General features: G+C 50.3%; 2 protein-coding genes across 10 annotated transcripts; one reads left to right on the top strand and one right to left on the bottom strand.

Moving 5' to 3' along the window:
* The first annotated feature begins 2,047 nt into the window (after positions 1-2,047).
* NHP2 (NHP2 ribonucleoprotein) lies at positions 2,048-6,498 on the top strand. 2 transcript variants are annotated; one of them, XM_003900607.3, is made up of 4 exons: positions 2,048-2,358; positions 2,439-2,508; positions 4,959-5,064; positions 6,121-6,498. In XM_003900607.3, the coding sequence occupies exons 1-4, from the start codon at positions 2,199-2,201 to the stop codon at positions 6,244-6,246; spliced, it is 462 nt and encodes a 153-aa protein (XP_003900656.1). In that variant the 5' UTR covers positions 2,048-2,198; the 3' UTR covers positions 6,247-6,498. The 2 variants fall into 2 exon arrangements, with proteins under 2 accessions (XP_003900656.1, XP_009207933.1); XM_009209669.1 differs by lacking the exon at positions 4,959-5,064 and having other exon boundaries at positions 2,061-2,358.
* Positions 6,499-7,393: 895 nt separating this feature from the next.
* RMND5B (required for meiotic nuclear division 5 homolog B) lies at positions 7,394-26,028 on the bottom strand. 8 transcript variants are annotated; one of them, XM_009209664.2, is made up of 10 exons: positions 25,551-25,599; positions 18,295-18,445; positions 13,441-13,586; positions 13,177-13,317; positions 12,434-12,534; positions 12,051-12,217; positions 9,667-9,832; positions 8,318-8,420; positions 8,079-8,233; positions 7,394-7,993 (listed from the first exon to the last, which is right to left on the bottom strand). In XM_009209664.2, the coding sequence occupies exons 2-10, from the start codon at positions 18,431-18,433 to the stop codon at positions 7,930-7,932; spliced, it is 1,182 nt and encodes a 393-aa protein (XP_009207928.1). In that variant the 5' UTR covers positions 18,434-18,445; positions 25,551-25,599; the 3' UTR covers positions 7,394-7,929. The 8 variants fall into 8 exon arrangements, with proteins under 8 accessions (XP_009207928.1, XP_009207931.1, XP_009207927.1 ...); XM_009209667.2 differs by having other exon boundaries at positions 18,157-18,445; positions 25,551-25,588; XM_009209663.2 differs by having other exon boundaries at positions 25,233-25,583.
* Between the last annotated feature and the right edge of the window lie 893 nt (positions 26,029-26,921).

Below are 26,921 nucleotides of genomic sequence, written 5' to 3'. Positions count from 1 at the left end.
TAAAGAGAGGTTTCACCATGTTGGCCAGGCTAGTTTTGAACTCCTGACATCAAGTGATCCGCTCTCCTCGGCCTCTCAAAGTGCGGGGATTACAGGCATGAGCCACCGCGCCCGGCCGTAATAAGCTATTTGTTTTGTTTTGTTTTGTTTTGTTTTGAGACAGAGTCTCACTCTGTCTCCCAGGCTGGACTGCAGTGACGTCATCTTGGCTCACTGCAAGCTCCGCCTCCTGGGTTCACCCCATTCTCCTGCCTCAGCCTCCCGAGTAGCTGGGACTACAGGTGCCCACCACCACTCCCGGCTAATTTTTTTGTATTTTTAGTACAGACGGGGTTTCACCGTCTTAGCCAGGATGGTCTCGATCTCCTGACCTTGTGGTCCTCCCGTCTCGGCCTCCCAAAGTGCTGGGATTACAGATGTGAGCCACCACGCCTGGCCTGTTTGTTTTTATTTAATGCAAAATAAATAAAATTGATTGCACTTTAGTTCCAGAGTTAAAAGGTTTTGTTGTTGTTGTTGTTGTTGTTTTGTTTTGTTTTAGAGACAGGATTTTCCTCGGTGGCCCAGACTGCAGTGCAGTGGCTATTCACAGGTACAGTCATGGCTCACTGAAGCCTCTAACTTCTGGGCTCAAGCGATCCCCCTCTCAGCCTCCTGGGTAGCTGGAACCACAGGCACGAATCACCACACAGGAGAAAGGCCAAGTTTTAAGTTGGTTTAACTGACCTGCGCTCCCACCCACAACCACCAGAACACTTCTAAGTTTCTACTTACTGGCCTGTTGCAGCAACACAAAAATGGCAGGCCTGCCACATCAGGATCAAAGGTAATTAGTATTACAAATTAGTAATTTGCAGCGATTATCTAATTAATATCCATCCAGAGTTCCAAAAAATAGTGGAAGCGGCTAATCAGAGATACCAAGATCCACTGGATCTCGGCCTGCCACCGCCCCCGACGCCCTGGCAGCCCTGTCCCTTAACCTTCTACGGACCCATGCAAAGGGCGGCTCCTCATAGCTCTCCCCGTGCACTACAGGGAGCTCTGTCCCCAAAGCTTCCCTCCGCTGTTCCCGGCTTCGCTGGAGCCGTCCTTCCCTCAGCCCCCGATGGCTTCTTGGCTAGGCCCTCCGCATGTGTAGCGTCAGGCAATGGTAAGAACTGCGGGGAAAACAGTGGTGAGGGCAAGCCAGTTTGGAGAGAGAGGGGATTGCAATTTTAGATAAAATCATCAGGGAAACCTCTCCCATGAGAAACACTGGAACGGAACGCTGCGGGATGAGAGTGAGCCACATGCTATCTGGGGAAAAGCGGTGCAGACTCAGGTCAGTGGGGTCATTACTTGCTCTGTATCTTTCACACCTGCGCAACGGGGTCCAGGGGTCAGAAAACAAAGTAAGAAAAATTATGCATGAAAGGAGGCAGCCTTAGGCCGGGCGCGGTGGCTCACGCCTGTAATCCCAGCACTTTGGGAGGCCGAGGCGGGCGGATCGCCTGAGGTCAGGAGTTCGAGACCAGCCAGACCAACATGGAGGAAACCCCCGTCTTTACTAAAAATACAAAATTAGCCGGGCATGGTGGCGCATGCCTACAATCCCAGCTGCTCGGGAGGCTGAAGCAGGAGAATCGCTTGAACCCGGGAAGCGGAGGTTGCAGTGAGCCGAGATTGCTCCATTGCACTCCTGCCTGGGCGACAAGAGCGAAACTCTGTCAAAAAGGGAAAAAAAAGGGGACAGCCTTTCCAGCACCCAGGGCCCCGCTCCCTCCGGCCCCGATTCCCACGGCTCCGCCCCTAGCCTCACATTCCCTCGGCTCCGCCCTAATCCGTTCCGCCCCGTCTCTGGACCTGCGCTCCCACCCACAACCACCAGAACACTTCTAAGTTTCTACTTACTGGCCTGTTGCAGCAACACAAAAACGGCAGGCCTGCCACATCAGGATCAAAGGTAATTAGTATTACAAACTAGTAATACTAATATATAGGGGATGGCCCCGCCTATAGGACCATGACTCCGCCCCTCTCCGCTCTCCGTAGTCACGGAGCTGAGCATCAACGATTGGGCTGAGTCGGAGACGTCGTTTCCTGATTGGCCGTGTTGTGCGGCGGCTTCTCGCGCAGCTGATGACCTGGAAGTGATGCCTGAAGCTGGGGACCGCGTGGGCTCGCCTCCCTGGGACTAGGTTTCCGTGGCCGCTGCGATGACCAAAATAAAGGCAGATCCCGACGGGCCCGAGGCTCAGGCGGAGGCGTGCTCCGGGGAGCGCACCTACCAGGAGCTGCTGGTCAACCAGAACCCCATCGCGCAGCCCCTGGCTTCTCGCCGCCTCACGCGGAAGCTCTACAAATGCATCAAGAAAGGTGAGGCGGGAGCCGGCGTGGCCGGAATGGGGTCGCGGGTGGCGGGGCGAGGCCCCCGACCGACTCTTCTGTTGTTGCAGCCGTGAAGCAGAAGCAGATTCGGCGCGGGGTGAAAGAGGTTCAGAAATTTGTCAACAAAGGAGAAAAAGGGTAAGAACCCTCCTTTAGATTTTGCATTTCTAAACGTAAACGGAGAAATCTCTGCTTAGTAGGTGCACAGTAAAAAGGTTGACTCTGACCTAGCCCCATATGCAGAAGCCAATCAAGCAGTCGGTAAAGTCCCTTTGGTACAATACCGATACATCAGGTATACGAGCTCAAAGTGAATTCCAAAGTGAAGCGAATCGTGTAAGCCAAGTTCCTTAGGGTAGACCCACCTTCATTAATGCAGGGACCTTCCTCCTCGGGCTCCGCTCCTTGCCTCAGATTACCTCGGGCCTCCGCCCTAATCCCCTCAGCCCTGAATCTCAGTCCTAGGGATGGCCCTTCTCCAGCTCTGTATTTAAGGAGCTGAGCGTTAACGTTTTTGTTTTTGAGATGGGTTTAGCTCTCACCGGGTTGGAGTGCAGTGGTGCGATCACAGCTCACCGCAGCCTCGTCCCCCTTGGGCTCAAGTGATCCTCCCACCTCAGCCTCCCAAGTAGCTGGGACCACAGGCTTGCGCCGCTACGCCTGGCTGATTGTTGTTGTTTTGCAGAGACAGAGGAGTCTCGCCCTGTTGCCCGGGCTGGTCTTGAACTCCTGGGCCCAAGGGATCCTCCTGCCTCAGCCTCCCGAAGCGTTGAGATTACAGGCATGAACCACCGCGCCTGGCAGCCTTAACTATTGAGTATACTCTTTTTCAGGCACTGTGCTGTGGGAGAAACAATGACATTCATTGATCAGATAATGACACACACACAAATAATTACACGTTGTGATAGCCATGAAGGAAAATGACAGAGTGCAATGAGAATTACTTCTTCACCCCACTTTTCTTAATGGCATTTATCAAAGTTTGAAACTTACTTACATTTTTCTTCCCTGTATCACCCTCTCAGGCCAGATGGTAAGCTCCTTCAGAACAGGGCCTCCGTGCTTTATCCCAAGAAGTGAAACTGTGGGTGCTCAAGAGCTCAATAATGTTGGGCACACTTGATGCTCCATGGTGTCTAACCTTGCTGGGGAGGGCACCTCAGGGCAAGTTTGCCTCAGCAGTCCCATTTGAGCTGAGCTCTTAAGACACAGGGATTAATTTGGAGGGGGGCGGTGGGAGGATCCTGCCAGAAGAAAGAGGCCTCGGGGCAGGCGAAGGTCTGGTGAGCAGAGGTGCTACCTTCTTAGGAGGCTTGTAGGCCACAGTAAATTTAGTTTTTATACTCAGTGCTTTGGAAGCTATTGGGGGTTAAAGCCAGGAAGTGACATAATTTTTATTACTTTTTACACCCTAAGATTTTTCTGGCAGTTGAAGAAAGGATTAGAGAGGTACGAGTAGGTTGGGGAAAGTTCAGGCAGTAGACTACTGTAGTCGTGGAGAGGTGATGGTGGAGACAGAGTTAGAGGGGACAGATTTGAAAGGACTTTAGATGTGGAGAATGGGGAGGTAATGACAACTTTTCGGTTCTGGCACGCCCAGTTGGAGGGAGAGAGGGCCCAGTCTGAGATGTGAACAGTGGAGGGGACCAGATTTGTGTAGAAAGATCACAAGCTTGGCTTTGGATAAGGTTTTGGGGTGCCGTAGACACATGACTTCCACCCCTCCCCCCACCAGGAGAACTGTCAAATACGCAGATGGCTATAGGGGTTTGGAGCATGGAAGAGAGGGCCAGGCTGGAGATGGTAGGTAAATCTGGGAGTTTTCAGCACACAGATGGCACTTGACCCCACGGCAGTGGCTCTGGTCAGCCGGGAAGAAGGTACTGCGAGGGGATGGCAGCCGAGGATAAGGCTGTGAGGAACACTCACAGTTAAAGGCGCTTAATAGACGGGGAGCCGGCAGAGGAGCGCTAGGTGTGGGGAAGAGCGCTTTCAGCTGAGGACTCTGTCCTTGTGTGTCTGCCTGTTACCCAGTGGGAGAGCAGACTTTTCCTTCTGTGTCTTCAGGCTCCTGAGGCCCTTGCCCCCCCAGTCTTCACACCTGGCCAGCTAGGAACCCTGGCTGAGGCGTCTCTGGCAAGCTTTCATTGCCTCACTGTCACTCTTGGGACAGAGCCCATGCTTCTTAGCCTGGTGCTCAAGGCCTTGGAGGTGTCCCCTGCCAGTCTCTCTGGTGCCATTCTGATTCTCCCACCTCATGCTCTCCCCACTCCCAACCCCTCCATGGGCTGCCTGACACAGTCATCATTTAGCATGCTGTTCAAGTATCACCTCCTGGTTGAAAGCTTTTTTGACTCTCCAAAGAGAGCTGAGCTTATACACCTTGGCACCCATCCTGTACTTCACCTGTCCGAGCACTACCTCACTTTGATGGCACTTACATGTTGCCAAGAGGTAGAGATCACCCCAGGAGAGTGCACTCACCACACACAGTTTTCTCTCTCTCCGTAAGACCCAGCCCAGGGCGGCACTTACAACTGAAAGGAGGGAGCAAAGCCAGAAACGACTGTTTCCTCTCATTTCAGGATCATGGTTTTGGCAGGAGACACACTGCCCATTGAGGTATACTGCCATCTCCCAGTCATGTGTGAGGACCGAAATCTGCCCTATGTCTATATCCCCTCGAAGACGGTAAGGAGCACATGGCCCCCTGACCTTGCACAGCACTGGGGTGTCTGGGATCGTCTGCCGTAGCAGAAGAGTATAGGACAGAGCCAGGAGTGTTGGAGCTAAGACAGGCCTGGATGGATTCTCGGCTCCATGTCTTCTTAGTTTTGTGACTACAGATGAGTTACCTCTTGCATTTCAGTTCCCATCTTATAAAATGGGAATCCTAGCCCAGGTGCTGTGGCTCACACCTGTAATCCTAGTGCTTTGGGAGGCCAAGACAGGAGGATCAGTTGAGGACAGTAGTTCAGGAATAACCTGCGCAACAAAGTGAGACTCCATCTCTACAAAAAAAAATTTTTTTAATTAGCTGGGTGTGGTGGCACATGCCTGTAGTCCCAGCCACTTGGGAGGCTAAAGTGGGAGGATCACTTGAGCCCAGGAGTTCGAGGCTGCAGTGAACCATGATCATACACCACCACACTCCAGACTGCATGATAGAGTGAGGCCCTGTCTGGGGGAAAAAAAAAAAGGCTGGAGGGTGGATCTTGGGTAGCTACAGTATCACTTGTTGGGATAAAGCAGGGAGAGGCCCTGTTCTGAAGGAACTTACCAATTTGGCTTAAGAGTAAGAACCGAAGTCAGTTCTCTGTGGACTATGAGAATAAAAAGAGACAGATGTATGTGAGTAAGTTTTGTAAGCTAAGATGCTTCACCCATGTTAGTCCTGTTAGGTGGGTTTAGGCTCGGGGGACCTCTAGCTGTCCTTATCTTACATAGCAGGGGCCAGATCTGAGGCACAGGAAGTGAGGGATGGCAGGGACCGGGACGGCCCCTGCTGGACTGGAGCCCTTTCATAGCTGTCATGTGGGAATGTAGGCTGTGTGTGGCTAGACCATGCCTTGAAAGTCTGATTGAGTTTAAATGATGGCAACCAATTCAAGATGCTTTTAAATAGAACATGGACCGAAGAGAACATGGTTGTGGGACAGATTAGGCTGGTGGGTCATCAGTTGGTGACTTTCTGGCATACAGGTTGCACAGCCTTTTTTCCAAACAGCACTTCTTTCCTCTCTGTAGGACCTGGGTGCAGCCGCAGGCTCCAAGCGCCCCACCTGTGTGATAATGGTCAAGCCCCACGAGGAGTACCAGGAGGCCTACGACGAGTGTCTGGAGGAGGTGCAGTCCCTGCCCCTACCCCTATGAGGGGCTCCGGGAGCACCTGGGCACCTGCCGCTGGGAGCTACTGGGCTGGCGGCGGGATGACTGGCTGTCCTCCTGCCCACACACACTGACTGCATCTTCCCACTTCCCCAAGGCTTGCCTTCTTCCCAGGCAGCTCTAACAGCCCTTTCATGAAGGTAATGCCAGTCTTCTGTCCATCAGTGCCATTTCCTGTAGAACTAAAGGCTGTTCCAAGAAAGTGGGGTGGGGAAAGTAAATGCTAAGACTAAAATGTGGTGAGTCTGTGGGTGTTTTCTTAAGCAGCAGCTGCTGGTTGGGCCAACGAGTTGGTGGGCGGGAAGAGTGAAGCGGTTTTCCTCACCAGAGAGCCCGAAGGGCTCAAAGGGTTCTGTGCTAATGCTCAGCTGCCCCGGCCAGGTGCTTTGGCTCAAGCTGAGAACTGATCCTGCTGCTACCCCAGCGCTTTCAACTCCCTCCTCCAGGGTAGATGGGGGCTGTGAGGTAAGGCAGGGGGCCCAGACCCACTTCATGGAAGCCTAAAGCCCCCACATCAGGAACACCCCCATTCCTAACTTTCCCCCAGGAGCCTTAAATGCCACTGTGAAGCTTATGGAAGCAATTTATCCACCCACACAGCAAATTTTAAATAGGAATATGAAGCTAAAATGCATCCCCCCAGGCTATCTCTCTTGCTTAACATAATGGCCTTAGTAACCCAATCCCTTCAAACATTTTAGACTTGGGGCCTCTTACTGCTGTCAGAGGCCCTGCACAGGACTCAGTATACACAGCAACCAAGTTCAGGCACCCTGGAATAAACTGGAAATAGCTTGGGCTTGAGGGTCAGATCTGGTTAAAACTCCAAGCTGTTTCCTTTCCAAGCTGTGAGCCTGTTGTGCAAGTTATTTCATTTTCCTGAATCCCATTACACGGATTTCTCCCATGGAGGTAATAAGATCTGGTAATGGGTATATGTAAAAGCACGTTGCCTGGGGTCTGACATCTAAGCTCCCCGCAGTCAGGGCTGCAAGCTGGGTTCTTTCTGCCTGGACACTGGACACCTGGCCACGTTTCTGTGTGCAGCAGCCACCAGGCCGCGCCCAGTACCTGTGTGTGGTAGACATGTGGTCATAATTTGTCTGTGAGGCTAAAGGTTGGCCAGGAGAAATGAGAAGGGCAGCGAATATATTTGTTCAAAGTTATAAAACCACGGCATTCCATTCTAACTGGGACTATTTACAGTGGGAGATGGTACATACTGTTGAGGCTGTACAGTGGGAGGAAGAGGTGGGCCACCGCTGGACACCCTTGGGCCGAGGGGCAAGGGTGGACATAGCATTGGCATGGCAGCAAGAGACTTGGCTGAGGGCAGGGGTAGAAGGATGTCTACTGCTGAAGACCAAGTGCCTTGCCACTCTGTCGGCTGCTACTAAGTCAAGGGCAAATAAAAACAGGAAGAGACAGCAGGAGCACAGAGGCCAGCATCTCCCTTTCCTTATGCCATGGAGCCAGCTGCCAGGTGTGGGCTGGTCCATCTCCCTCCTCAGTCTCTGCCAAAGGGCTGCTCCAGCCCTCCCCTCAGCGGAACTCCTCAGCCAGGTGCTCTGAAACCAACCACAGTCCACTGACGCTAACCACCCTACTGAGACAGACCAAGGCTCAGAGGTGAAAACCCCTTTCAACAAAATTCCTTCCAGGTAGGAATCAGAATATGATGCGTTTCCCATCTGCCGGGTTCTGCTCCATGGGACAGTAGGGACACTTCAGCCTGTAAAGGGAGGAGAACCAAGAACGTTTCAGGGGTGGCCAGTAGGAGAGCAAAGCCAAGGTGGAGTAGAGCACAGGGAACTTACTTTCCTCCATTAATGAGCTTATTGAGTGCATCTCGGGAGATAACATGGCCACAGATGAGCTTGATGGGAGGGTTGGAATCTGACGTCTGCTGGCGGAGGATGGGGCAAGCGAACACGGAGTGGTACCAGCACTTCATGCCTAGTTCAATCTCAATCTGGGAAGGGCAGCAAAGGAGGTGAGTTCCACTTCCTGTCCTCCCCAGTGCCTCTTGCCCACAATTCCCCGGGCCAGGCCTCACCGGTAACTCGTCCTTATGACTCCAGACCCCAGTGCACTGCCTTTGCTCAATCACAGCCTTGATGTTCATCAACACGGGCAGTGCCACACAGCCAGAGGCAAAGCTGCAGACAAGGAACAGAGGCTAGAGTGGCTCAGACCACAGCAGACAGGCAACAGGGCCAGCACGCCATGCTTCAGCATGGACCTTGAGACCGGGCTCCAAAATGATGCATGGTCCTCAAAGATCCCTCACATTGTTTGTAAGGTGCCACATAGGTACTTATGTGTGTCTGACTCTAGAGACTCATTCTAATGCACCCCAAAATTTGAGCATCTACAGGGAAGACTTCCTATAACTCTAGGGGCAGATATCTGCTCATCCTAATGACTGAAAAGTCCTTGGTGTGACTAGGGGACAGTGAGCAGTTCCAAAGGGCCCCAGCCTGCCTATAGGATGCACCCTGCTGTGTAGTCATAATACATCTTTATAATGGTGGCTACCAACTAGGCCGCCTAACAAGTGGAGGCTGGGGTTCCGTTCTCATGACAACTGCATGGGGAAGGGAGCCTACTGGCTGGAACCTCAGATGCTAAATACCCTACAATGCACAGGGTAGTCCTGCACGACACAACCATCTTAAGGTGCTGATGTTGTTCTTGCTGGGAAATAACATTCTGTAACCTGAATCCACGGTCACAAATTAGATGAGCGTGGAATCAGTCCACTATATTGAGCTGCTGTATTCAGACTCCATAAACAGTCTAAATACACAGTAACAACTGTCCACTGTGGTGGAGTGTGTGGTTCTGGGGTCAGGTCCAAGTGCCTCTTATTCCCTGTGAGGCCTTGGGCAAGTGAGTGCACATCTTGACTCTCCATTTCTTCCAACTGTAGAATGAGGGTAACAGTGGCTGTCCCTCCCAGGGTTGCTGAGCTGTGAGGGAGGTGTCTGAGCAGCAGTGTTGAATACATGTTACTCAACCACTCACATCTCCCCTGAAGGCAAGTAGTATTGAAGACATGAGGTCATGAGGAAGGCAGGCTGCAGAGGGGCGTGGGCTAGCTGGGAACGTCTTGCAGTGATCCAGGGTGAGGTGTAAGAGAGGCAGGGACCTCATTCAGGAGACCTTACAAAATGGGAACCGTGACCATGCCACTGACCTCATGGTGACCTCGGGCCATAACTCTTCCTAGTCTCAGTTTAACTGTAAAATCAGGTAATTCCTCTCCTGAAGAATGACTAAGAAAGCCAGTTTCAGTCTCTGAAAGCACCGAGCACTGTTCCTGGCACATGGCAGGGCCTTGGCAAAATGATGATTCCCTCTCCACCCTCCCACTTGTGCTGTCCTCACAGGGCTAGGTTGTACCTGACGCTAAGGGGGGACTCCACAGAAAGCCCCAGCAGGGAACAGGCGTCCCGGGTAAAGGTCTCACAGATCTCTGCCCAGTGGCTGTTGTCCAGCAGGTGGCAGTAGGGTGACTTCTCCAAGCCCAGCCGCAGGTACACCAGACTGCCCATCATCACCTGGATCTCTACAAGGCAACCAGGGGGTGCAGCTCAGGGGGTGCAGGGCTCTGGGTCCACCCCAAGCGGGTGGCAGGACTGTACAGCACCATAGACGGAGCCCAGCGGCTCCCAAGCCCCCAAGCACACTGAGCAGGGATGAAAATGCCCTCAGGCAAATGGGACTGTAAAACCCACTGGGGAGGTGGAGTCCAGGCTGCTTCTGCAGGACAAGAACAGGCGTTACCTACGTGGAATCGGGAAGGAGGACAGTTCTTTTCCAGTTCTCTTTCCTCCCCAACTGCATCAAGGATCAAATAAGTCCTCAGGTTGGCACTGGTGTCTCCACACTAATCTCCATTTAGAGTAACCCCAGGTTAAGAGCTTTCAAGAGGCAGCAGTATGTAGCTAAAACTTAAATCATGGCTTGGGGCCGGGCGTGGTGGCTCATGCCTATAATTCCAGCACTTTGGGAGGCCGAGGTGGGTGGATCACATGAGGCCAGGAGTTTGAGACCAGCCTGGCCAACATGGTGAAACTCCGTCTCTACTAAAAAATATAAAAATTAGCCGGACGTGGTGTCAGGCACTTGTTTTTTTTTTTGAGACAGAGTCTTGCTCTGTTGCTAGACTGGAGGGCTGGAGTGCTGGAGTGCAGTGGCGCAATCTCAGCTCACTGCTACCTCCGCCTCCCAGGTTCAAGTGATTCCCCTGCCTCAGCCTCCTGAAGAGCTGGGACTACAGGCGCCCGCCACCACACCTGGCTAATTTTTTGTATTTTTAGTAGAGATGGGGTTTCACCATGTTGGCCAGGATGGTCTTGATCTCTTGACCTCATGATCCACCCACCTTGGCCTCCCAAAGTGCTGGGATTACAGGAGTGAGCCACTGTGCCGGCCAGAGTCAGGCATTTGTAATCCCAGCTACTCAGGAGGCTGAGGCAGGAGAATTGCTTGAACCCGGGAGGTGGAGGTTGCAGTGAGCCGGGATCACGCCACTGCACTCCAGCCTGGGCAACAGAGTGAGACTTTGTCTCATAAATAATAAATAAAATCATGGCTTGGTTTACATATTTATTTTGAGATAAAATTTAATAAATATGAATGGAACTAAAAAAACAGGTTAGTACAGGTTACTACACGTAAGCATAGGTGAGACTCAGATTCCAGGTCTGGAAATTCTAGCATGACAGGAAGAGTGCTCAATTGAGTCTTTTTCATTTTCCTTTTTGTAGAGATGGGAGCAGGGGCAGGGCTTCGCCATGCTGCCAAGGCTGGTCTCCAGCTCAAGTGATTCGCTCCTTGCTTTGGCCTCCCTAAGTGCTGTGATTACAGGCATGAGCCATCGCGCCCAGACAAGTTTCTTTTTTTTTCTTTTGAGATGGAGTCTCACTCTGTTGCGCAGGCTGGAGTGCAGTAGCGCGATCTCGGCTCCCTGCAAGCTCCGCCTCCCGGCTTCATGCCATTCTCCTGCTTCAGTAGCTGAGACTACAGGCGTCTGCCACAACGCCTGGCTTTTTTTATATTTTTAGTAGCTACGGGGTATCACCGTGTTAGCCAGGATGGTCCTGATCTCCTGACCTCGTAATCCGCCCACCTCAGCCTCCCAAAGTGCTGGGATCACAGGTGTGAGCCACCGCGCCCCGCCTTTTTTTTTTTTAAAGGACTTTTCCATAGGCCAACCATATCAGGGAGGCACACGAGGCAGAACAGGTGGGGCTCTGAGTGTGGTGTGGTGCACAGCAGGCACGAGGACCCTGGGTGGTCTGCGCTGAAGCTATAAACTAAAGGTACAGCCGGGCTCAGTGGCTCATGCCTGTAATCCCAGCACTTTGGGAGGCCGAGGCGGGCGGATCACCCGAGGTCAGGAGTTCAAGACCAGCCTCAGCATGGAGAAACACCACCTCTACTAAAATACAAAAATTAGCCAGGCGTGGTGGTGCATACCTGTAAACCCAGCTACTGAGGCTGAGGCAGAACTGCTTGAACCTGGGAGGCAGAGGTTCGCGGTGTGCCAAGGCTCGGCGCCGTGCTGCAGCCACCAAGCGAGCTCCATCTCAAAAAAAAAATAACGGTATGGCAGATGTGAGAGGAGAACCTAGAGTTCATCCCGGGACTGTGGGGGTCAGAGAAGTTTCTAGTTGGGGAGAGGCATCTGCATGGGCGCAGGGACTGGAGCCTGATGTAACCCACCATATCCAAACATGTGTCAGGCCAGGCAGCACAACCCCAGCCCCCTAGGCACTCACCCCGCTGGTGCAGCTGGGCAAAGGGCTGGAAGTGCCGAGCATAGCTGAGGGCCTCCAGCTGCTTCTCGGGGCCTCCTGCCAGGAGGCGGATGAAGTGCAGTCGGTGCAGCTTGAACTCCAGGGAGCTGTTGAGTTCCAGCAGGCGCTGCCTGTGGGAGACGGCCCATCTGGGAAGAAAGGGGCCAGTTTAGTGTAGAGCTGGTGGGGGCTAGGACCTGAGAGCCAGGACCTGAGAGGAGGGCCCCAAAAGCCTGTGTGAGGCTCTTGAGACAGGGCTGGAGGCAAGTCAAGTACATCTGGGTGAACTGAAGACCACAGTCAAGCCCTGTGCCCTGAGAGGTCGGAGAGCAGAGTGCTGCTGGCCCACCCAAGGGCTTCCTTACTCCAGCGCAGGACCGAGGTCTTGTTCGTGCAGGGCTTCCAGGATTCGATTCAACTCTAGGAAAGGCTGCTTGAAATCCAAGTCCACGTTCAGCGTTGATTCCTACAAGGAGAGAGAGAAGAGATCCCACCACTGCAAGATGGTGTTTCCAAAGTTCTCTGCTGTGCACATAATAAAAGCTCACCCGCCAAAGACAGGCCAGAGAGAGCTGGGCTTTGCTTGAGGAGCTTGGTCTCGTGCCAGCCACTTGGGCCTCTCTTGTTCCCATCTCGATCCTGGGGAAGCTGAGTAGACATGCTGACCTCCAGAGTGCGGACTGCAAACCCCACCCTACAACCGTAGCAGTGGAGACAGTCCCCAGGCTACGCACGGAGTTGCATGGCGAGAAAATTATTCCTCTTCAATCCTCCTAGTACAGTAGGGAAAATCTTTACTTTTACCACCAGTGTGTCTTTAACACCTAACAAGTACTACTTTGTCATTTCACTCATCCATCTTCCTTTTCAATAAAGGGATATGAGGCCTCAGCTCTGAACCCTGGCTGGCAACCAACTCTAACTAGAAATGAGTAACTTCTCTTTTCATCATATACGTTTTTAAAGCTACCTTCTACTTCTGGCAGAGGCGCTGATTTCCTTTAGGAAATAAACGGAATTGAAGAATGGCAGGGACTTCATATACTGAAAACTAGCAGGTGAAAGGCAGAGCAGGCAGGTTGTCAGCACCTGCCCGGCCCAGCTGTACCTGGCACAGCTCCTCGGCCACGCTGAGCATGCCCTGCTGGTACAGGTGTTCCACGATGGCCATCTGCAGGATCTGCTGCTGCTGTTCCCGCGCGTCCCACACCGCATCTGACACAACACCACAGATCTCAGAGTCGAAGTTCTGACAAAGGAGGAGAGACAGGGCCTGGTGATGTGGGCACTCTTGCTGGCTCTCCTTCGAGTCCTTGTACATCCCAGCTTCAGGGTACTCCCAGCCCAGGCCTGGAGCCAGCCACGTGCTCACCCTGTCAATGGCTTTGCCCACTCGGGATACACTGCTGTGAATGTCCTTATGGTCCGAAGCCAGTTTCTGCACCGTATCTTTGATCTTCCGGCAGCATTGTGACATCACCAGAGAGAGGGTGGCTGAGAGAGGGGTCCCCTGGAGGGCTGCAGAGAAAGTGGAATAAGGACACAGAGGAGGCAGACTGGGGCACCTGCCTTGGCAGCAGACCTTAGCTCTGCCTCCTCTATTCTAAATGCCAGCCCCGTGGCCCAGGAGGCAGCCCTAAATGCCAGGGTGAAAGAACTAGCTTCTCTTTCAGGTCCTGCCACTTTTTAACTGTCTGACTTGGAACTGGTCAAATGGGAAAAGCCAGTTCACCTCTGGGAGCCTTCATTTCCTTATCTGTAAAATTACAGTGAAATGAAGATGATTTGGCACTTACTATGGGCCAAGTGTTTATTTTAACTCACGGACTACAGCATGCATAGGATTCTGTTTAACTGTGAAGTTAAACATAGAGTTACCATAGGATCCAGCAATTCCACTCCTAAGTATACACCAAAATAAATAAAAACATATGTCCACACAAACACTTGTAAGTGAATATTCATAGCAGCGATATTTATAATAGCCCAAAGGTGGAAACAACCCAAATGTCCATCAATCAGTGGAAGAATATGGCACATCCATACAATGGACTGTCATTCAGCCATAGAAAGGAATGAAGTGCTGATACAGGCTACAACATAGATAAGCCTTGAAAACGTCACATTAATCAAAGAAGCCAGACACAAAAGGCTACATGTGATATGATTCCTTTTATATGAACTGTCCAAAATAGGCAGATCTATAGAGACAAAAAAGAGATTAGTGGTTGCCAGAGGCTAGGGAGAGGGAGGAATGGAGAGATAGTTAATGGGTTAGGTTTCTTCTGGGGGTGATGAAAATGTTCTGAAATTAGATAGTGGTGAAGATTGTACAATTCTGTAAATATGCTGAAAACCACTGAGTTGTACTTTATTTTTTAAATTTCCATCTATGTATGTATGTATGTATTTAAGATTTTCATCTATGTATGTATGTATTTAAGATTTCCATCTATGTATGTATGTATTTATTTTAAGATTTCCATCTATGTATGTATGTATGTATTTATTTTAAGATTTCCATCTATGTATGTATGTATTTATTTTAAGATTTCCATCTATGTATGTATTTATTTATTTTAAGATTTTCATCTATGTATGTATGTATGTATTTAAGATTTTCATCTATGTATATATTTATTTAAGATTTTCATCTATGTATGTATTTAAGATTTTCATCTATGTATGTATATATGTATTTATTTTAAGATTTTCATCTATGTATGTATGTATTTATTTTAAGATTTCCATCTATGTATGTATGTATTTATTTATTTTAAGACCGGGTTATGAGACTGGCTAATACTTGTATTTTTGGTAGACGGAGTTACCACGTTACCCAGACTAGTCTCGAACTCCTGGACTCAAGTGATCTACCTGCCTCAGCTTCCCAAAGTGTCGGGACTACAGACATGAGCCACCATGCCCATCCAGAGTTGTACTTTATTTATTTACTTGGATACAGAGTCTTGCTCTGTCGCTCAGGCTGGAGTGCAGTCCAGCCTTGGCGCAATCTTGGCTCACTGCAACCTCTACCTCTCGAGTTCAAGCGATTCTCCTGCCTCAGCCTCTCTTGTAGCTGGGATTACAGGTATGCGACACCACGCCCAGCTAATTTTTGTATTTTTAGTAGAGACAGGGTTTCATCATGTTGGCCAGGCTGGTCTCAAACTCCTGACCTCAGGTGATCCACCTGCCTTAGCCTCCCAAAGTGCTGCGATTACAGGCATGAGCCACTGCACCCGGCCAGAGTTGTACTTTAAAAGAGTGAGTTTAATGGTAAGTGAATTGTAGCTCAGTTTTTAAAAAAGACATAGGAACCAGGGACTCCCGCTGGTCAGACCTAAGACAATTTGAACATTACATTAAATAACCGTAATGGATTATAACCTATTGAATACAATAAGAATATGAGTGTGAAGTGATAATAATGAAAGGAGAAGGGAAAGCTTTACAGTTGAATGCCAACTAATAAATGTATAAAGAATGACAAAGCAGGAAAAATTAGCATGTTGCAGACAGCTTAGTAATAATTCATACAACAATCATTAATGGATAGTAAAACGAGTAGAGGCTGAAATTTGGTAAACAGCAGGACATTTATAGGGTATCGAAGTATCTCCCACATACCACTGGTTGTGGTTTTTTTTTTTTTTTTTTTTGAGACAGTCTCGTTCTGTCACCCATGCTGGAGTGCGGTGGTGCAATCTTGGCTCACTGCAACCTCTGCCTCCTGGGTTCAAGCGATTCTCATGCCTCAGCCTCCCAAGTAGCTGGGACTACAGGCATGTGCCACCATGCCTGGCTAATTGGTTTTGCCATGTTGACCAGGCTGGTCTTGACCTCCTGGGCTCGAGTGATCTGCCCGCCTCAGCCTCCCAAAGTGCTAGGATTACAGCCCACAAACTACTTAGTGATTACAAAGAAAAATTAGGAACTTTACAGTGGAAAAACTTAGCAGATACCATCTTAACTAAGTGATCAAAGTGAAGATCAGGCCAGGTGCAGTGGATCATAATCCCAGCACTTTGGGAGGCTACACAGGAGGATCACTTGAACCCAGGAGTTCAACACCACCCTGGGAGACCCCATCTCTACAATAAAAAAAAAAATTAGCTGGGCGTGGTAGTGTATTGCTGTGGTCCCAGCTACTCCTGAGGCTGAGGTGGTAGGATCACTTGAGCCCAGGAGGTCAAGGCTGCAGTGAGCCAAGATCATGCCACTGCACTCCAGCCTGGGCAACAAAGTGAGACCCTGTTTCCACAATAAAAGTGAACAACAGCAATAATGCAATAAACCAACATCTTGTGTCTTCCAATGTGATGCACTGAGAAACAAATCACTTCTGAAGTACTCCTGCCAAAAATGCAAAACCTAAGTAATGAGAAAACATCAGACAACTCCAAATTGAGAGATGTTCTGCAAAATTGGCTTGAATGCTTCAAAAATACCAATGTCATGAAAAATAAAGGAAGACAGAAGAAATGTCCCAGATTAAAAAAACTAAAGATTAGACAGGAGAAACGAAATGAAGTGTGTGATCTTGGATTGGTTCCTGGACTAGAAATCAAAATGCTTTATGAAAATTCCTGGGACAGCCAGGCATGGTGGCTCACACCTGTAATCCCAGCACTTTGGGAGGCCAAGGCAGGTGGATCACCTGAGGTCAGGAGTTTGAGACCAGCCTGGCCAACGTGGCAAAACCCCATCTCTACTAAAAATACAAAAAAAAAAAAAAAAAAAAAATTAACCAGGCATGGTGGTATGGGCCTGTAATCCCAGCAACTTGGGAGACTGAAGCAGGAGAATTGCTTGAACCTGGGAGGCAGAGGTTGCAGTGAGCAAAGATTGCACCATTGCACTCCAGCCTGGGCAATGAGAGCAAAACTCTGTTTCCAAAAAAAAAAAAAAAAAAAAAAATTCCTGGAACAATGGCAAAATTGAAATGTGAACTACATTGGCTGGGTGTGGTGGCTCACACCTGTAATCCTAGCACTTTGGGAGACTGAGGCAGGCAGATCACTTGAGGTCAGGAGTTCAAGACCAGCCTAGCCAACATGTCAAAACCCCGTCTGTACTAAAAAATACAAAAATCAGCTGCAGGTGGTGGCATGCGCCTTTAATCCCAGCTACTCGGGAAGCTGAGGCCGAGAATCACTTGAACCCGGGAGGTGGAGGTTGCAGCTGAGGTGAGATCACACCACTGCGCTCCAGCCTGAGCAACAGCGAGACTCCATCTCAAAAAAAAAAGAAAGAAAGAAAGAAATGTGAAGTATAGTTACTAGGTAATATTATATCAATGTTTCATTTCTTGGATTTATTTATTTATTTATTTTGTTTTTTTGAGATGGAGCCTCGCTCTGTTGGCCAGGTTGGAGTGCAGTGGCGTGACCTCTGCTCACTGCAGCCCACCACCATGCCCAGCTAAGTTTTGTATTTTTAGTAGAGAAGGGGTTTTGTCATGTCGGCCAGGCTGGTCTTAAACTCCTAACCTCAAGTGATCTGTCCGCCTTGGGCTCCCGAAGTGCTGGGATTACAGGCATAAGCCACCGTGCCTGGCAATTTCTGGGTTCTAATAAGTATGCTGTTTTTATGCAAGAGAATGCCCTTGATTTTAGGAAATACACACTGAAGGCTTGGGGCTATGTTATCTACAACTTAGTTTCAAATGGTTAAAAAGTAATAATAATGGCAAATATGGCAACATATGAGCAGGTGGTGAATCCAAGTAAAGGGTGTATATCAGTTCTTTATACTATTCTTGGAACTGGTCTCTAAATTTAAAATTATCTTTAAAATCTTAAAAGCTAAAAATAGGCCAGGCATGGTGGCTCACGCATATAATCCCAGTACTTAGGGAGGCTGAGGCAGGAGGATCACTTGAGCCCCTAGGAGTTCAAGACCAGCCTAGGCAACATAGACATTGTCTCCACAAAAAAAAAATATATATATATATATATATATATAATGAAAAGAAAAAAGTTAAAAATAGAAAAGTAAGTTGAAAACAAAATGTAAATGGGAACCATCTCAGGTAAATTAATCATTTCTGTTGGGCTTTTTGAAATAGTTCAGAGACTGTCATTACCCGGCTTCAAGGAGGCCTAGAGATGCTGGTACCAATATCCTCATCATCGTCCTTCCGGAACCCTGTCACTCAGTAGCTTCGGGTCTCCCATGTCCTCAGGGAGGCTGTCGCAGGGCACTTGCAAGGGTGGCCACCCACCTGCACTGGCCAGCTCAGCCCGCAGCTGGCCCACGTAGTGCAGCAGCTCCTCCAGGCTCTGCTCGCAGTGCTGCCCGTAGGTCAGGAACTTCTGCAGGACCTTGTCCAGCTCTCTCTCCACGCACGCACACTGCTCCATGGTGGCCTCAGCCTGGGAAGGGTCAGCTGGGTCAGGCCCCATCTGGGCCACGGTGGCATGGCAGGCAGGGTGCTCAGACCACCTCTTCAGATCCCTCTCACCATTCCCACATCATGTATCAATGTTCCCTGCTTACCAAAACATAGGTTTCGGTAAGCATGTAACATCCCATCCCCTCACTCCAGTGGAGGATGCAGGCTGGTGTGAGGACGGGGTTTTTCTGAATCATGATGAGAAAATTATTCCATTTTCAACTCTTTTCATGCCTTAATCTTTGTTCATTCCCTTTTAAATCAGAATAGAGAGCAGGCCTCACAGAGCCCTTAGCTGGCAATACTATCTAACTAGAAATCCACATGCTGCATAACGTCATATTACACGTATGTATTTTCTTTTTTTGAGACAGGCTCTTGTTCTGTTGCCCTGGCTAGAGTGCAGTGGCACTATCTCAGCTCATGGCAACCTTGACCCCCCAGGCCCAAGGGATTCTCCCACTTTAGCCTCCTCACTAGCTGGGACCACAGGAATGTGCTTCCACACCTGTCTAATTAAAAATTTTTTTTTGTAGAGACGGGGTCTCCCTGTGTTGCCCCGGTTGGTCTCCAACTCCTGGGGCTCAAACAATCTTTCTGCCTTGGCCTCTCAAAGTGCCGGGATTATAGGCATGAGCCACCATGCCTGGCCCATGTGTTTTCGTAGAGTCATTATGGCCACATTCTTACAGTTAAAGGAACTGCTTTCCATGTACTACAGTAACATAAGCCATAAAGGCCGTCCTTGAGTGGCTGGTATTTGGAAACACAGCTTGGGGAATAACTGCCAACCATGCTGGCCTGACGGGCTTGCCTACCACCCCTGCCTCACCCTCACCCGCTGCGCACCTGAAGACAGGCACAGAACCCTTGCTCTCTCATAGCCCCGTGCCCTGGTACATGCTGCTTCCTCACCTGGCCTGCTCTCCATCACCCTTACCTCCTCGACTACTTGAGAGGCTGGCCCATCACTTCTGAGTTAGCTCAGACGTCAGCATCTTTAGCAGCTGTCTCTAGCCTGTGCCCACCTAGCTCCCTCTACTCTCACTTTGCACCCTTCTATTTCAGTTTTGGTCACTGGGCCTGCCTCCCCAACCAGACCAGAACCTCTCTTGCTGCAATACCAGCTTCCTTCCTCATTAGACCATTGAAAGAAAGTTGACTTTTCTTGTCCTGTCTCCTCTCCCTACCACTGGGGCTTCCTTGTCCTTTCTACCCTGGGCCACTGCTCCTTTCCATTTCAGAGCAGCCTTTGACACTGAACATGTGGGCAAATCTCAGAATGTCTGTGACACAGCTGATTTCCTTCCCCATCCTTCCATCTATGAGATTTGAAATGAGAGGGTTCTGTCACATTTCCCTCTGAAAGATTCAAATCTAGCCCATTGCCCATTCTCAAGAAGGGTACGGAGGAACATCAGAAAGAGAAAGAGAATCTTATGTCCAAGGTGACCACCAAGATCTTCCCAGTTTCACAGGCTCTCTTCACTCATTCCCACCAGCATGAGTCCCGGCCTCAGCACCTTGGCCCATCTGTAGCCACTGTCACCCAACCTGACAGGGAACAAGTGATAGTGAAATGGCACCCAGGGCCTTGGGGGCTGTGTTTATTCCCTCTTTCCTTACAGCGAATGCTATTACACTGGAATCTATAGTCACGGAGTCCAGAAGCTAAGCCACCCCTCCCATCCCCTCTGTACAAACATCCTGCAACTGGATGTGATCCATTATGGCAAAATATAACAGGGTCTCCTATCTGAAATGATGTAATTATTATTATTGCTATTGTTAACAGCTGACATTCCAAATAGGAGCCTGTTCTGTGCCAGGCACTGCTCTAATGACTGCATACATTAATTCGTTTACCTAATGCTCATGAAAACACTATGAGGTAGGTACGATGATTAGACCCACTTTGCAGACGAGAAAATGAGACACAAAGATTAAATCAGTTGCCCAAGGTCAGGCATCTGGGAAGTGGAGGAGCTGGGAACTGAAGCCAGACAGTCTGGCTCTGACCTGGGAGTCCTTCTCTAAGTACTTCACATCACAGGCACTCCCAGGACCAGCTTCACAGGCCACTGTTTCACCAGGAAAGGCAAGCAGCAAATATCTGTGTTGGAATGAGTGTACAGCAACCATTAATGACGATGAGAAACAGAAAATTAACCACAGAGCTCATGAGAATGATCAACTAGGGAAGACGGCAGGACACTAGAATGTTGGCCAAGAGTGTCTGGGAACTAGAATCACAATTTTTCAAAAATAAACATATCAAACATTTTGATATATTTATCAAAAATAAACATGGCTCAAAAAAGCCAGGACCTCATGAAGGTCAAACAATCTGGCCTGTCAGACCCCAAGAGCTACCAGGCTTATCAAAGGCAAGCTCAAATCAGCATCTTGAAATTGTATTTACTACACTTGATCTTAGCCAAAAGGCAATAAAATTGCCTTTATGAGAAGCAATAAAATTGTATTTACAAAGTTGAGGAAGGAGATGGTACAGGATTGCATTGTGGCAAGGAGTAGGAAACAATCTAGGGACCTCATCACTAGAGGAATCAAGTAAGTAAGTAAAATGTGGGGGATGCATCTATGGAAACCTGTGGAACATTTAGAAAGTGCATCCCAAATATACCCAGAGCAACATCAGTAAGATCCACACATGGCACTGAGGTGGAAAAAAATGAGGTCTAGGCAGAATCCATTTATGTAAATTAAAAATATATGCGGCCAGGCATGGTGGCTCACGTCTGTAATCCCAGCACTTTGGGAGGTTGAGACGGGAGGATCACGAGGTCAGGAGATCGAGACCATCCTGGCTAACACGGTGAAACCCCGTCTCTACTAAAAAAATACAAAAAATTAGCCGGGTGTGGTGGCGGGCTCCTGTAGTCCCCGCTACTCGGGAGGCTGAGGCAGGAGAGTGATGTGAACCCGGGAGGCGGAGCTTTCAGTGAGCCGAGATTGCACCACTGCACTGCAGCCTGGGAGACAGAGCAGGACTCCGTCTCAAAAAAAAAAAAAAAAAAATTATATATATATATGCATGCATATAGGCCAGGAGCAGTGGCTCGCATCTGTAATCTCAGCATTTTGGGAGGTCAAGGCAGGCAGACTGCTAAGCTCAGGAGTTCGAGACTAGTTTGGGCAACATGGCAGATTTACCTGGGCATGGTGGCACATGCCTGTGGTCCCAGCTACTCAGAAGGCTGAGGTGGGAGGGAGGATTGCTTGAGCCCGGGACATCAAGGCTGCAGTGAGTCATGATTATGCCACTGCACTCCAGCCTGAGCAACAGAGTGAGACCCTGTCTCAAAAAAAACAAAAAGAAGATATACACCAAACACATCAGAATGGTTTCCTGTGGTGAGAAGATGGGGGAAGAATAGGGACAAAAGGGAATATAAATACAAAGGAGAAAAAGGCCCTGCATGGACCAGTAAGTGTCACCGTGAGGAGTGTGATTAACTCAGTACTTTTTTTGTTTGTGTTATTTGGAGACGGTCTTGCTCTGTTGCCCAGGCTGGAGTACAGTGGCACTATCTTGGCTTACTGGCAACCTCCACCTCCGGGGTTCAAGCAATTCTCATGCCTTGGTTTCCCAAGTAGCTGGGATTACAGGTGTGCCACCACACCTGGCTCATTTTTTTTTTTTTTTCATTTTTGTATTTTTAGTAAAGACGGGGTTTTGCCATTTGGGCCAGGCTGGTCTCAAACTCCTAGCCTCAAGTGATCCACCTGCCTCGGCCTCCCAAAGCACTGGGATTACACGTGTGAGCCAAATCACCTGGCCAAATTTTTAAAAATAAAATAAGTGAACTGAGAAAACAGAACTGTTTGCGGGTATTCTATCCAAAAAATCCAGGAAGTTAATTCAGTCTGTCCAGAGCAAGCACTCCGCCTGAATCATAGTCAGTCATCTGCACCAGGCACAAGGAATTGTGTTTGTCTTTACAAACTTCATGATTAATAGAAGTACTGATGATTGAAATTTCATGTCCACTGGTCCTAAGCCTTCCTCCCCAAGGTCTCACATATACAGAAATTATCCACCAGGATGACCCTCCGAAACACACACCAGATCCTGTTACCTTGTGCCCAACACTGCCATGGTTGACATATAAGCCCTTTGCAATTACATATTTGCTTCCTTTGCACAAGTTGTTCCTATTTTTAGAGCACCCTCTGCACTTCTTTGTATAGAGTACGTAAGCTGTAGTTAAATTATCACCTCCCTTAAGCCCTCAGTGAAATCTCCCTGCCTCTTTTTCTGCTTCATAACCTGGCAGGAGTGGCCATACCACACCCATCTGAGTCCTCAACCACTGCAGCACAGTAACGGCCTGTCCACGTCGGCCTCCCCCATTGGTCTGTGAGCTGCTCAATGGCTGGAGTGCAGTCTTGTCCATTCTCCCGCTCGGTGCCCAGACCAGGGCCTGGTCCATGGCAGATGCTCAGTAAACATCTGTTGATTGGGGCTGGGCGCGGTGGCTCACGCCTGTAATCCCAACACTTTGGGATGCCAAGGCGGGCAGATCATGAGGTCAGGAGATCGAGACCATCCTGGCTAACACAGTGAAACCCCATCTCTACTAAAAAAACACAAAAAATTAGCCGGGCGAGGCGGCGGGCGCCTGTAGTCCCAGCTACTCAGGAGGCTGGATGGAGCAGGAGAATGGCGTGAACCCTGGAGGCAGAGCTTGCAGTGAGCCGAGATCACGCCACTGCACTCCAGCCTGGAAGACAGTGCGAGACTCCATCTCAAAAAAAAAAATAAAATTTGTTGATTGGCCGGGTGCAGTGGCTCACGCTTGTAATTCCAGCACTTTGGGAGGCTGAGGCAGGTGGTTCACCTGAGGTCAAGAGTTTGAGACCAGCCTGAGCAACATGGTGAAACCTCGTTTCTACTAAAAATACAAAAATTACCCAGGTGTGGTGGCGCGCGCTTGTAATCCCAGCTACTCAGGTGGCTGAGGCAGGACAATCGCTTGAACCGGGAGGTGAAGGTTGCAGTGAGCCAAGACCACATCATTGCACTCCAGCCTGGGCAACAAGAGCAAAAATTCCGTCTCAAAAACAACAACAACAACAACACATTTGCTGATTAAATGACACATCCATTTCATAACTTCGCCCTAGAGAGCCTGAGCTCAAACGTGTAGGAGTGGGTAGAAAGAGACATGAGTGAAATATTAAATCTCCATGATGGCATGCATGGAGGTTTATCCTGGAGTATTTGGCATCCTGAAACAAGGGGCTCCTGTGCAGGGAGAAAAGAAGTTTGAGCAAATCACAAAGGTCCCCTTTGCCTGACAAAGATTAGACAACCTCCATTGACTCAATTCTTAATGCTTTTTTTTTTTTTTTTTTTGAGGCAGGGTCTCTTCAGTTACTAGGGTTGCTTAAAAATTAAAAAAAAAAAAAAGAGAGAGAGAGACAGGGTCTCAATCTGTTGCCCAGGCCAGAGTGCTGTGGTACAATTAGGGCTCGCTGCAGCCTCGACCTCCTGGGCTCAAGTGATCCTCTCACCTCAGCCCCCCACCCCAAGAAGCTGGCACTACAAGTGCACCATGTAGTCCCCCCATGAACACTCCTGAGTTTATGACACATTTAATTGGTCCATGCAGGGCCTTTTCTCCTTTGTATTTATTTATTTATGTATTCCCTTTTGTCCCTATTCTTCCCTCTCTCCCCACCACACCTGGCTAATTTTTTTGTTGTTTGTTTTTGAGATGGAGTCTCGTGGCATGATCTTGGCTCATGGCAACCTTCGCTTCCCAGTTTCAAGCGATTCTCCTGCCTCAGTCTCCTAAGTAGCTGGAATTACAGGCACCTGCCACCAGACCTATTTTTTGTATTTTTAGTAGAGATGGGGTTTCACCATGTTGGCCAGGCTGGTCTTGAACTCCTGGCCTCAAGTGATCCTCCCGCCTCGGCCTTCCAAAGTGTTGGGGTTACAAGCGTGAGCCACTGCGCCAGGCCTAATTTTTTGGAGAGACAGGGTTTCACCATGTTGGCCAGGTTGGTCTTGAAGTGCTGAGCTGAAGCCATCTGCCAGCCTCAGTCTCCCAAAGTGCTGGAATTACAGGCGAGAACCACCGTGCCCAGCCAATTCTTAGACTTTTGCAGCCGCCACCTGCATCTATTCTCTACCCTATATGTCACTCCTCTTCTTAAAACCAAAAGATTTCCACTGTACTTAGAAAAAACTCCACATTCCTTTCTATGACCTACAAGCTCTACGTGAGGAAACCCCGACTCTCCGACCTCATCTCCTACCACTCTTTCCCTTTCTTACCATACTCCAGCCACACTAGCTTTCTTTCTGTTCCCTGAGGATACTCCCAGTTGATTTCTGCCTCGGGGCCTTCGCACTGGTTGTTCCCGCTGCCTGGACCACGCTCTCCCCATATCTTCCCATACCCTCCTCCTAATTTGGGTCTCAACGCAAATGTCACGTCTTCAGAGACGCTCTGCTAGACCACAGTATCTAATGCTGACCCCTCTGCCCCACCCTCACACCAGTTACCCTGTCATATCGCCCTCTTCCATTTTTTTTTTTTTTTTACCACACAGCCCTACTTGAAGTTTCTTTCTTTTCTCATTAACCAAAACTGGAGGGAGGAAAAAGCCCATCATTTTCCCTGGACAGCAGCGCCTACTGGGAGTTTGACCCGCATTAACATGCAAGCGACAGGAAACTCCTAGTCATCCTTCCAAAGACCCTGCCCCAAAGCCCTGCCGAGCCCGGTGCGCACCTGCTCACCTCCAACCCAGCGCGGTCGCACGAGGACGGGACGTTTGAGTCCGAGCTACTCCCCCGGCTGAGGCGGCTCTTCGGGGGCTGGGCCGGGACCTGAGTCTGGGACTCCAGCTCCCGGCCCGGGGCCGATAACTGAGAAGAGAACAAGCCCAAGGGCAGACTGTCCGGGGCTTAGTCGTGGGTAGCAGGGAATCCGGAGAAGGCTGGGACCCGGGAGGCCGGCCGAGCTTTCCCCGCCGCGCGCCTCAGCTCTGCCGGCCGCCGTGCCCGCCCTCGGCCCGCACCTGCCGGCCCCAAGCCCGCGCGCTCTCACCTCGCCCCGCAGCCCCAGCCCCGGCTTCCGGCGCCACTGTCATCGGAACCGGAAGCCACGGCGGTCGATCGGCGGCCCGGGCCCGCCCACTGGCGGTTTCGTGGAGGGGTGGCCGTCCCACGAGCCCGCAGCTTTGCGTCCGGCCGCCGAGCCTCCCCGCCGCGCGTGCCGAGTGGAGTCGCCCGCGGGAGCAGGGCGATGGCCAGAAAAGCCGCACCTGTAGTACTTTAGAGGGTCGCGCCTGGTCGCCTCCAGGTTCCGAGTGCCTCCGGCCGGGCCGCGGGCCTCCCAGTCGGCGGAAGCCGCTGGCCGCGACCGCTCCTCGCCGGCGGGCGGGTTCCCCACCCAGCAGAGGAGGCGTCGGCCCCGCACTCAACCCAGCGCCCGGCTCCCGGGTCAGAAGCCCCAAGTGGTTACGCCTACAGCGCTGCCCGCCCAGCTCAGTGAGGGCGGCGCGGGGGCCGTGAGCGGGGTAGCTGGGCTGTGCCCGCGGTGCGCTCTTGAAATACCAAGTGATGCTTAAAAAAAAGAAAACTCCAGGTCGGGCGCGGTGGCCGGCGCCTGTAATCCCAGCACTTTGGGAGGCCGAGGTGGGAGGATCACGAGGTCAGGAGATCGAGACCATCCTGGCTAATACGGTGAAACCCCGTCTCTACTAAAAATACAAAAATTAGCCGGGCGCGGTGGCGGGCACCTGTAGTCTCATAGTCCCAGCTCCTCGGGAGACTGAGGCAGGATAATCGCTTGAACCCAAGAGGCGGAGGTTGCAGTGAGTGGAGATCATGCCATTGCACTCCAGCCTGGGCGACAAAGCGAGACTCTGTTTAAAAAACACAGAAAACTCGTCTTTCCCGTCCCGGCCTTGCTGGTCCCCATGTCCCGAACTTAATCTGCCCACTGGGTATTTAGCAGAATTCGGTTCTGCGGACGAGCGGGTCCAGCACTACCCTGCCGCCCTCTGTTGGTCGCTGTCCTGGGGAAGGGGGGAAGGGGAGAAGATGGGACCTGCCCATTCTTCCTAAGGAGGAAGGGTGAAGGTTAGGGAGGAGAGAACAGGCACTGACCCCAAACCCAAGACCGGACTGAATTTTCTTTTTCTTCTTTCTTTTTTTGAGATGAAGTCTTGCTCTGTTGCCCAGGCTGGAGTGCAGTGGTGTGATCTCGGCTCACTGCAACCTCCACCTCCAAACTTCGAGCGATTCTCCTGCCTCAGCCCCCTGAGTAACTGAGATTACAGGCATGCTCCACCATGCCCGGCTAATTTTTGTATTTTTAATAGAGATGGGATTTTGCCATGTTGGCCGGGCTGCTCTGGAACTCCTGACCTCAGGTGATCTGCCCACCACAGCCTCCCAAATTGCTGGGATTACA

The sequence above is a fragment of the Papio anubis genome, chromosome 5 (assembly GCF_008728515.1).
Source record: "Papio anubis isolate 15944 chromosome 5, Panubis1.0, whole genome shotgun sequence".
In the NCBI taxonomy this organism is placed as follows: domain Eukaryota; kingdom Metazoa; phylum Chordata; class Mammalia; order Primates; family Cercopithecidae; genus Papio; species Papio anubis.
Note: the sequence above shows the minus strand (reverse complement) of the source record. Positions and strands in the feature narration are given on the sequence as shown.

Excerpts from the sequence above, each read along its gene's own strand:
- RMND5B (XM_009209662.3), bottom strand. The coding sequence starts at position 18,433 with ATGGAGCAGTGTGCGTGCGTGGAGAGAGAGCTGGACAAGGTCCTGCAG. Across the intron at positions 13,587-18,294 it reads GGCTGAGCTGGCCAGTGCAG|CCCTCCAGGGGACCCCTCTC; the intron begins GTGGGTGGCCAC and ends CTTTCTCTGCAG. Across the intron at positions 9,833-12,050 it reads TGCCCAGCTGCACCAGCGGG|AGATCCAGGTGATGATGGGC; the intron begins GTGAGTGCCTAG and ends GTTGCCTTGTAG.
- NHP2 (XM_003900607.3), top strand. The coding sequence starts at position 2,199 with ATGACCAAAATAAAGGCAGATCCCGACGGGCCCGAGGCTCAGGCGGAG. Across the intron at positions 2,509-4,958 it reads GTCAACAAAGGAGAAAAAGG|GATCATGGTTTTGGCAGGAG; the intron begins GTAAGAACCCTC and ends CTCTCATTTCAG. Across the intron at positions 5,065-6,120 it reads TCTATATCCCCTCGAAGACG|GACCTGGGTGCAGCCGCAGG; the intron begins GTAAGGAGCACA and ends TCCTCTCTGTAG.